The sequence below is a fragment of the Triticum dicoccoides genome, chromosome 6B (assembly GCF_002162155.2).
Source record: "Triticum dicoccoides isolate Atlit2015 ecotype Zavitan chromosome 6B, WEW_v2.0, whole genome shotgun sequence".
Taxonomy (NCBI): domain Eukaryota; kingdom Viridiplantae; phylum Streptophyta; class Magnoliopsida; order Poales; family Poaceae; genus Triticum; species Triticum dicoccoides.
Genome location: NC_041391.1, coordinates 515,921,772 through 515,932,750, shown reverse-complemented (window position 1 = coordinate 515,932,750; position 10,979 = coordinate 515,921,772). Strand labels below are relative to the sequence as shown.

Genomic DNA, 10,979 nt, shown 5'->3' with positions numbered 1-10,979 from the left:
ACAAATTTACTTGGAACGGCAGGTAGATACCGCATATAGGAAGGTATGGTGGACTCATATGGAATAACTTTGGGGTTTAAGGAATTTGAATGCACAAGCAGTATTCCCGCTTAGTACAGGTGAAGGCTAGCAAAAGACTGGGAAGAGACCAACTAAGAGAGCGACAACAGTCATGAACATGCATTAAAATTAATTTACAGCAGGTGCAAGCATGAGTAGGATATAATCCATCATGAACATAAATATCGTGAAGGCTATATTGATTTTGTTTCAACTACATGCATGAACATGTGCCAAGTCGAGTCACTCAATTCATTCAAAGGAGGATACCATCGCATCATACCACATCACAATCATTTTAATAGCATGTTGGTACGCAAGGTAAACCATTTTAAGTTCCTAGTTAATTAAGCATGGTATAAGCAACTATAATCTCTAAATGTCATTGCAAACATGTTTATTCATAATATGCTGAATCAGGAACGAATAACTCATCATATTTACGAAAACAAAAGAGATTGAGTTCATACCAGCTTCTCTCATCTCAATCAGTCCATCATATATCGTCATTATTGCCTTTCAGTTGCATGACCAAACGGTGTGTATAATAACAATAGTGCACGTGTATTGGACTAACCTGGAATCTGCAAGCATTCAATTCAAGAGAGAAGACAAGGTAAAATGGGCTCTAATTTAAATCAACAATCATGCATATGAGAGCCACTAAGCATTTTCAATATGGTCTTCTACTCTTGACCCCCAAAGAAAAGAAAAAAACTATTTACACGGGAAAGCTCCCAACAAGCAAAAGAAGAACGAGAAATATTTTTGGATTTTTATTTTAATTAGTACTACAAGCATGGAAATTAAACTAATTAATTTTTTGGTTTTTAATAAGGTTTATCAAACACACAAGAAGAAAGCTAGACAAAGAAAATTAAACTAGCATGGATAATACAATGAAAGAGTATGAGCACCGACAAATAGAATAGTGTGTGAACATGAATATAAAGCCGGTGAGAAATACGTACTCCCCAAGCTTAGGCTTTTGGCCTAAGTTGGTCTAATGCCAAGGATAGCGGCTACTCTCCCCGGTGTACTACGGAGCGTCATTGTACTGCCACTGACTAGTGATCTCCTCCGGATCCCACTGATAGGATGATGGACGATAAGGGTCCAGTGGTGATTCCGGCTCAGGCTCTGGAGCTGACGTCTGGCCTCGATGCGCGTACACAGCAATTGGCAAGACGAGGTACTGACCTGCAGTTAAATCAAACAAAGAAGGCGCAGGCAGGGTAATAATCTCATTGTGTTTCTTATTAAATCTCAGGTTATACAGAAGCATCTTATCATCGTTGTCAACAATAAACTCATGCGCTACCATGCTCCTGTAATCTAAAAAGGTAAGAGGCAACAGTGCCTCCTCTTTCTCATTATGCCTAATAGGTATCTCAAAATGTGTGAATCTATCAACCACCTACTATTCCATTGCCACCTACTATCACCACTTTGGGCTGAGCTCACCAGCCTAGGATGGAGAAGTGAACAACAAAACTCGCTCAACTGTGTTGATGGCCATCCTTTGGAATATTTGAAAGAGGAGAAACGCCAAGGTTTTTTGCAATGAACACGAAGGCCTCCACATAATTACGCGTTTTATGCTGATGACCTGCGACTATGGTCCCACCAACGTAAAAATCCCCAAAATTAGATCTCGCTTAAGGATTGGGGATACATGTTGTTTTACTTAGCTGAGAGATTATAATCCTCTATTTCTATGTAATTTTCTTTTACTCCTCCCCCTTTGTACCTCTGCTACTCTTGTAACACCCACTTTGGTTGGATAATAAAGGTTCATGCATGCGTAAGCCCGCCGTTAACGCATCAAAAATAAAAATAAAGCATTGAGTACGAACCCCAAACACAGATAAAATTTATTCATGAAATTCTAAACGCAATTATTTTTTTAAAAAAAATCCGAGTGTTTTGTGAAACGCAAACACTTTTCAAAATTGTGAACAAATTTAAAAAGACTGAAAGATTTTTGAAAACTAGGACCGGTCTTTTGAAATCATGGACAATTTCATTGAAAAGGCAACACTTTTCGAAAATTCATAAAAAAAGGCAAATGTTTTATGAAACCCACGACCAGAATTTCACAACACAAACATTTTTTGAAATTTGTGAACAACATTTTAACCTTCGACATTTTCTAAAACTCCTGGTAAAAAAGAAAATATGAACATTTTTTAAAATTTATGAAAAATCTTTTAAACAGGAACTTTTTTGGAAAGTTATGAAAAAATTGAACCAAAACATTCAAAACAATTTTTGAAAAAACACAATTTTTTCGAAATTTGAGAATATATTAAAATTTTCTGAACAAATTTGGAAAATACGACCATATTTTAAAAGAACTAGTATTTTTTGAAAAATTCCAAGCATATTTCATAAACAAGAAACTTTATTTTTGATAAAAGACAAAATGACTTGAAAAAGAAACAGAAAAAATGGAAGCATAAAACCAAATAAGAAAAGAAAGAAGAAAGAAGGAAAACGGAAATACAAAAAAGAAAAATGAAGAAAATAAAAGCAAAATGATTTTTTAGAGAAAAACAAAAAGAAACGGATGCGGTTCAGCGAACCTTCTAGAGCCTGTTCAGTGCACCTTTTAGAAGGTTCCCGAAATCAGATGCGGTTGGACGTACGCTGGCCATTCGCTGCAGCGCGAAACGCAGTTTAACACCACGCACGTCAAACAGGAATTGCCAACCTACGCAGCAGAGCACCCCGATCCAACAATAGCAAATATCGGTATTCTGTTTTCTATAAAATAACTAATTAAAAAGCACTCCTTACAAAGGTCGCTTCTATTTTTCGGGTTTTGACAAATGGCGCACTACTACATATGCGTCACTTGTCGCGACATATGAGTTTTTCTTTTTTCTTAAATTCATTTATTTAAAAAAATTATCTCTTAACCGTACGTTCAAATCTTGAACAATTTTCATCGTTAGATTCTTCGCGTCAAGATGTTTAAAACTAGATTCATGTTGATAAATTTTGATAAACTTTTTATATGAAAAAATCAAATCAGGAGCACGTTTTTTTCTTTTTAAAAAAGCACGATTGTGCCTCTCGTGAAATCAATCCATGCCTTCAGGAGAAGTAAACACGTGCCACTCCTAAAGGAAAATAAAGGAAAAAAATCGTTTCCGAGAGGCCCGTGCGTGCCTCTCGCAGAAGCAAATTCGTGCCTCAATGAGAAGTAAATCCGTGCCTCTCGTCTGTGGAAGGAAAAAATACAATTTTTTCCGTTTCCGAGAGGCACGGCTGTGTCTCTCGCGGAAGCAAATCTGTGCCTCTCGTGGAAGGAAAAAAATATATTTTTTCATTCCAAGAGGCACGACCGTGTCTCTCGCGGAAGTAGAAAAAAAACATGTTTTTCCACACAATTATTTTTCGACTATTTTTCTTTCAAAAGCTAAGAAAGACCGATGAAAATTGAAAAGATGAAAAAAAAAGAAAACATCTAAAAAATCGAAAACACATGCAAAAAGAAATACTCCCTCCGTCCCAAAATTCTTGTCTTAGATTTGTCTAAATACGGATGCATCAAGTCACGTTTTAGTATTAAGTACATCCATATCTAGGAAAATCTAAGACAAGAATTTTGGGACAGAGGGAGTAGGAGTGAGCGCCCAGAGTGCGACACATGGCGGTAGTGGTGCACTCTCAGCCCACCCCAGGTGATCGTTCTGGGGCTCCCGAAGGAGTACTCTTCGTCCCTGGAGCTACGTACGGTTGGGCTGGCCCAACTAACTCCACTTTTCCTTTTTGTAAGTTTATCCTGTCACATTTTTTTTCTGCTTTTCCATTTCCATTCTTCCTTTCTTTTTCCCAATTTGTTTTTTCTTTTATTTCCTATTCTTATTTTTCTTTCCTTTTTCATTTTTGTTTAATTTCTATTTTCTTTTCATTTCAATTTTTTCAAATTCATAAGTATTTTTTGAAATCCGGGAACATTTTCCAAATTGGGGATCATGTTCCAAATTTCAAAATGAATATTTTTTAAAATTTTATTTTTTTTGTAAAAATGAGAACATTATTAGAAATCACTTTCTAAAAATGTATCATTATCTTATTCATGATTTTTTTAACTCACAACATTTTGGAATTATGTATCACTTATTTGAAATCCATGAACATTTTTCGTATTCGTGAATTGTTTTAGAAATTCAGAACATTATCGACGCCATAAACTTTTCTTGAAATACAAAAACACCTTTTCAACTTTGTGGACTTTTTTGAATAACATGAATTATTTTCTAAGTCATAAACATATTAAGAACCTTTCTAATTAGTAAACATTTTGTAAGTCTGGGAACATATTCAAATTTTTACACATTTTCCAAATCATGAAACATTTTTCAAAAATCCAAGAATTTTTGGAAATACAGGAATATTTTTTAAATTTGAGAATAATTAGGGTTAGGGTTTCAAATATTTTGTAAATTCGAGAACATATTCAAATTCGTATTTTATCCTGTTTTTACCTTTGTTCGCCAATTGGAACCTTGTCCAGAAACATTTTTCAAAATAATGAACATATTTATAGAAATTTGTTTTTTTATTTAGAATTTTCTGAAATCATGAACATTTTTTAAAGAAGCCAAAAAAAGAAAAACATGAAAACGAATGAAAAATGTCCCAAAATCGGCGGCCCAAAGCTTGCTCGGGTGTGAGTGTTTTTTGCGCTTGCGAGAACTATATCTCGCTTATAGCAAGCGTGCTGGCCCGTTCGCTCGCTGTACGTTCGTTCTGCTATGGTTTTCTTCAGGGTTTTTCCTTTCGTTTTTAATTTGATGTTTTTGTTTTTCACGAGCAGTTTTATTCTGTTTTCCTTTTTCTTCGTTCTAACTTCTTGTTTCTTTGTTTTTCACTAAGTTCTTTATTTGTTTTCTCCGTTTTCAATTATTTTACTTTCTTTTTTCTTTATTTCTCATAAGTTTTCTTTTGTTTGTTCTTGGTTTTCACCGATTTTGCTTTACTTTTGTTTTTTCTTTGTTTCATTCTTCTGTTTTTATTGATTTCTTTAGTTTACTTCATTTTGATTTCTTCTCACCGGCTGTGTTTGGTTTCTTTCCTTCTTTTTATTTGTTTTTCTTCGGTTTTAGAACCTTTTTATTAACTTCTTTTTTGTTTTCTCTGTGTTGTTTGTTTCTTTTTTCTCGGTTTTCTATGTACATGTTTTATGTACATGTGAAACATTATTTTTATACATGTCAAATGTTTTTAAAATAGACAACACATGAACATTTTTAAACTTTCACAAACATTTTTCTGTATGATATCAATATTTTTCATATACATTTGAAATATTTATTTAATAATTAAAATTGAATAACTTTTTTTATAATGTAATTTACATTTTTTCAAACATATGAACATTTTTAAATGTCATAAGTTTTTTAATATGCTATCAGTATATATTTTTTGAATTAAGCTTTGCTTTGCATTGTGTTAACATTGTTTCATATTCCATATTTTAATATATTGCTCATTTTTAAGCTTTGAAATATGTGTTATTACAATATTTCCCGAAAATACAAATACAAGAAAAAGCGAAACAAAAGACGAAGAAATGTAAAAACAGGATAAAAGACGAACTTTACATAGAAGCTACCTGGGCCGGTCCATTTGCGACACCCTGACTCGAGCGGTCGCTACAACTCGCCTTAGGCGAGGTATAGGCACCCTCGACATGGCCCACATGAAACTTGTTGCCCAAGAAACAACGTGGGCTCATATGTTGCTGCTGAAATTGGACCGGCCCTTTCCCAGTTCGACTAGGGTTTACCCTGCCTTTGCGCCGCCCCCCGACCTTGGTATAACCCGCCGTCGCCAGAAACCTTCGGCGCAGAACGCACCGTAAACCACCGAGCACCCGCGAATACTTGGAAGTCAAGCAAGGCGAATTCGGCATGGACTCCTTCTCGTCGCCGTCGATGTCGTCGTCAGGGTCGTCCCCCAACCCGGAGGCGCTCATGGAGCAGATCAAGGCGCAGCTCGCGCAGGCCTATGCCCAGGAGCTTCTCGAGGTGGAATCTCCCCTAATGTTTTCATATTTTATTACTTTCGTTGATCTACTTCTACGAGGACGGCTAGGCTGCTAGTTACAGGCATAGATAATTCTTGATTCGTCGATAGCTGATTTGCTAAGGAGGGGAATATTCGGCTTCGTTTCGTTGGGGCGATAATGTTAGAACCGGAGGGGATTCTTTTATCGTGCTTGCAAGTTTTTTCCCACTTTGCTAAGGCTTTTATAGATAGATGCACTATTTGGGGCTTGCAGATTCTACTTGAACAGGCAGCAACTGCATTGTCTTTGATTGCCGCGTTTGAGCTCTGTGGGTTTCCTTCAAGTTTAGAGAGAAATTCAGTTTGAGGACATCTGTTAAAAGTCAGATTTTTTTATATATATAAAAACCAGACCGAATCTTTTTGCAATCCCGATTGCTGTAATAAATACGATTGAATTAACTAAATTGAGTAGCTGGTTACCATTGCTTCAGAAAAGGATTATTATCTTAGAAAGAGTTTTACATGTTGCAGCTGTTAAGCCATGCTCATTGTATCCATCGACTGTAATACCTTTCTACTCCCTCCGTTCCAAAATAGATGACCCAACTTTATACTAACTTTGGTATAAAGTTGGGTCATCTATTTTGGAACAAAGGGAGTATCATATATCACAATGATCTGCATCGCATTTCAACTTAATTGGAGCAATATGGCATGACTAGACTGTAGATTAGTAATTTATATTGTTCTATTTTCTTGCTCTATTGAGCAACGGTTGTCGAATTCTGACAATCCAATATTATAGAGTTCTAGTGCGCATTTTCAGTAGTAATAGGTCAATTTGCTGAACCTGGTTGCATAAAGATCTCTTAAAATTTCTATCACACCAGTGTTTGGTATGTCCAGATGTTTAATTGAGATGATCCATGATGCACCTGTGCACAATAAGGTGCATCAATATGGGTAGGACGGTACAACATTTATGAAATTCCAATATCACCAATTTGCTATTTTTTATTTATTTATATAAGGAGAAGGTATAAAAAGTCCATAAGTAGGTTAATAGGAATAAATGAAGTTATAAGACAATATTATACAGTACCGGTTATTTTTATACAAATTAATTCTGATACTTCCTAGTACAGCCTTGAGCAATATCGTTGCTCTAGTATTACCTGTTATACCTAGTGTAATGGTATATGGCCTGGCAGAGTTGTTAGTCACTGCAAATTCCTTCTTTTCTTGTAAGGTTGTTAATTTGAGTCTGTATGAATTGTTTAGGTTCTTCTGTTGTGGTTGATGGTGACAAGTAATAAATCATTATTTGGCTCTTAATTCAAAGGACATCAATCAAGGTTCTGTTTGGTGATGTTCCTGTTGTGTAGGGGCTTACAGCTTCTAATTATGAACACAAGCAACTTATTTTGGTAGGAATGATTAGGGCTTCTATATTGTCCCCGCTAATTATGTCCGTAGATTAGTTTGGGATAAAGTCTATTATTCTTATTTTTTAAAAGGAAGTTTATTATTCTGTTATGAACTACTATTACTTTGCACTGGATTCAGTTGAGTCATGCTCTCTTTTCTTGGAGATATGTGGTAACCTCTAGCAAGTAGTGATGTTGCATGTTATACATTTTCTTGTCCTAACTAACTATTGATGGGGCACCCGTAATTTGCGCTCGTGCGTAATTTCCGACCACAAGTTTCTGACAGGCCAACCCGGGCGTTTTTCTCCCCTTTTCCTTCTGTTTTGTACTTGGTCTTCAGACCATGTGCTACTTGTTTATCTTTATAAATTTTCTGTTTGCCTATATTATTTTGTGCAATTTATCTATTTTCAAGGCAAAATCTTATTATACAATTTTTTTTCTGGGTGGTTATTCAATCTTTTTTCTTGAATACATAATGTTCCAACTTGGATAGTACTACGAACTTTCTACTTAAATTCTGTTAAAAGACACAAACTTTCTATGTATACAGTACAGACTTTTCACTCTTAAACAAAACTTTCTACCAGTAAGGCAAAACTTTCTACTCTGATAATAGTACTCCCTCCGATCCAAATTAATTGCCACTGCCTAATTCAATACAAAGTGGACAATTAATTTGCATTGGAGGGAGTACAGACTTTCTATTTAAAAAGTACAAACTCTCCACTAACAAAATAGAACTTTCTACTCGGATAATAATTGCTAGGTTTACTCAAACAGAACATCCTACTTAAATAATGCAAGCTTTCTAGTCAAACAATATGAACTCTCTGAGAAGTAACCATAGTCCAAAGCAGGATTGCTTTCCCACATGAAAAGCTTTGGTTCCTTTGAGCTGTGTTCTCGTTTGAAATGTGAGAAAGGGCAAGGTACGCGCGGTGAAACTTTTCAGCATTAAAAGTTGTGGCTTGGCTGCTAATTGTATGAATTTTTGGGAAGGGGAAGCAAGTGCACAGTTGGAATTTGATTGCTGTGGCCGTTTATAGATCACTAAAGTAGTGATCTAAATGCTCTTATAATACTTTACGGAGGGAGTACATTATATGAACGCAACACAAGCTAAAGATATTAGTAAGCTGGTTTAATTCACTTAAGTTTTATATACTCAGATTAACATTTTGAGATGCTTTGAAATGTTGTTGAGCTTCCCTCAAACTTTCTCATTGTGGATTTTTCTTGCTGCTGTTCCATTATTACTAATTTTCACCTTTGCATCATCTGTTTCGTTCATTTGTACTGATTGGTTGTCATTGATGTCACATGAGTGAGTTTGAAACTCACTTGTTGCCTTGGGAATGGATATTTGGAAACTCTATTGTTTGTTGCCTTGACAACAAACCGATATGCACAACTTTTTAAGACACAGAAACTAATTATCCTTTGTAATTTCGCAGACCGTTGGGAACAAGTGCTTTGCGAAGTGTGTGACCAAGCCAGGATCAAGCATGAGCGGAAGCGAGAGCAGCTGCGTGTCACGCTGTGTTGATCGTTACATTGAGGCAACTGGTATCGTCGGCCGGGCTTTGTTCAGTCACCGTTAAGAAGCTGGGTAGTAATGAGATGAGGTGAACTGGTAATATGAGGCGAGCTTTTGTCTAGAGTCTTGTGTCGTCAGAATACAGTAACAGTTGCTACTCAAGTCATCATGCGTTGTTGGTTCCGTCGGGATGCTCGATGTTTCATTGCGCCATTCTAGGTTTGTGAAAAAAACAGGATGTATTTGAGTGGTGAAGTTCTTTTGGTTAAACTTGTACTAATATTATTTTTTCTGAGCAACAAATAACCTCGTGCAGTTCTTCTCGATGTTATGTTTAGCCCAGATTTTACATGCAAGCAGTTCAGGTGAATCGGCAAGCATTCTAAGGTCTCCTTTGATTCAAATGATTTTTAGAGGATTAGACTTCATAAGAATTGTTCTTTTTTTTTAGGAACTCTTAAGAATTGTTCTTATGTTGATTGTTTGATTCATAGGATTGTAAGTGCTTTTTGTACTCTGCGCTGATCGATTGGCGCGAGAGCCTGGCTGGCCACAGCGCTGCTGTACGATCTGCCTGCGAATAGTCGTCCGGTTGGCGGAAAAAGCAGAAAAAGTCCTCCCCATGAAAACCGATACAGCACCACTCGCAGCTCCGTCGCGCTCGCGGCACACTGCCTCGGTCGTCGGCAGCACCACCCGTCGCACATGCCGCTGTGGACTTGCCGGTCGCAGCTATCCCGCGGCCGTTTGTAGCTTCCTCCCCATGCCGGTCGCAGTTTTTTGACCGGTGCGCGGTGGTTGGTCTGAGCACCACCATAGACGGTTGCAGCTTCCGCCGTCGTAGGCTGAAGCTTTACCGGTCGTAGCTTGTCATCCCATCATTCCACCATGCCAGTTGCAGCTAGTCGCCGTGTAGGTTGCAGCTCGCCGCCTACCACATGGGCAACACCTTCCCCCTAACTAACTGCTCATGGAACACCTTGTCGCCATTTTCACAACACCACCCGTGCAGTCACAGCATGGTCGTCCGGCGGTTCCAGCATCTCCAGCCGTACGTCGCAACACTCCAGCGACATCCATGAAAGCTCCGGTCTCGTGTATGAGAAAAATCCTTTGTCTACCTTCTAACTATGATAGGATGAATGAATAACATTAAAGCTGGACTGGGTGAGATCTGGCAGAAGGAGAAAACTGCCTTAGATGGAAAGGGGGACCGTAATAATACTTATTTTCATGCCCTTGCTAACTATAGACACCGTAAGAATCACTTGTCTAAAATTAATGGGACTGGCGGTAATGTTACCTCTACCACTGACATGTTGGAGGTAGCTAGTTCCTTTTACCAAAATTTGTTCTCGTTTGAACCTAAACTTGATATTCATTTGGGTCCAGATTTTTGAGCTGATAATGAGTTAGTGACTGCAGAAGAAAATGCTCTGCTGGAAAGATCCTTCTCTAATGAAGAAATAAAGCTACTACTATGAGTTCATATGTTGGTGGTGCACCTGACCCTGATAGTCTTTTCTTTCATTTTCTATCAAACCTTTTGGGATCTGATAAAAAATGACTTTATGTGGTTAGTTAGGGACTTTGAAAATGGTATTCTAATGTTTATCGTCTGAATTTTGCTATTATTACTCTGATCCCTAAAGTGCCTAATGCTAAAGATATGAAGAACTTCAAGCGTACCAGCCTGAGTAATTGTGCTATTAAGATTATTTTTTCTAAAGCTATGACAATTAGAGCTTCTCCTATGTGTGATAGAGTTATTTCTCAAAATCAAACCGCTTTTATTAAGGATAGGTTCATTTTGGAAAGTGTGGTTATGGCTCATGAAGTGATTCACGAGATCCATAGAACTAGGACTAGTGGTTTAGTTTTGAAGCTGGATTGTGAAAAAGGCTTATGATAGGGTTAGTTAGGAA

At 37.1% G+C, this 10,979-nt stretch overlaps 1 protein-coding gene across 1 annotated transcript; it reads left to right on the top strand.

Annotated features, from left to right (window-relative positions):
- Positions 1 to 5,841: 5,841 nt before the first annotated feature.
- LOC119323813 (mitochondrial import inner membrane translocase subunit Tim13-like) lies at positions 5,842 to 9,424 on the top strand. The gene is made up of 2 exons (XM_037597523.1): positions 5,842 to 6,101; positions 8,972 to 9,424. Exons 1-2 carry the CDS (start codon positions 5,985 to 5,987, stop codon positions 9,116 to 9,118), a joined length of 264 nt encoding a protein of 87 aa, XP_037453420.1. The 5' UTR covers positions 5,842 to 5,984; the 3' UTR covers positions 9,119 to 9,424.
- The last annotated feature ends 1,555 nt before the right edge of the window (positions 9,425 to 10,979 follow it).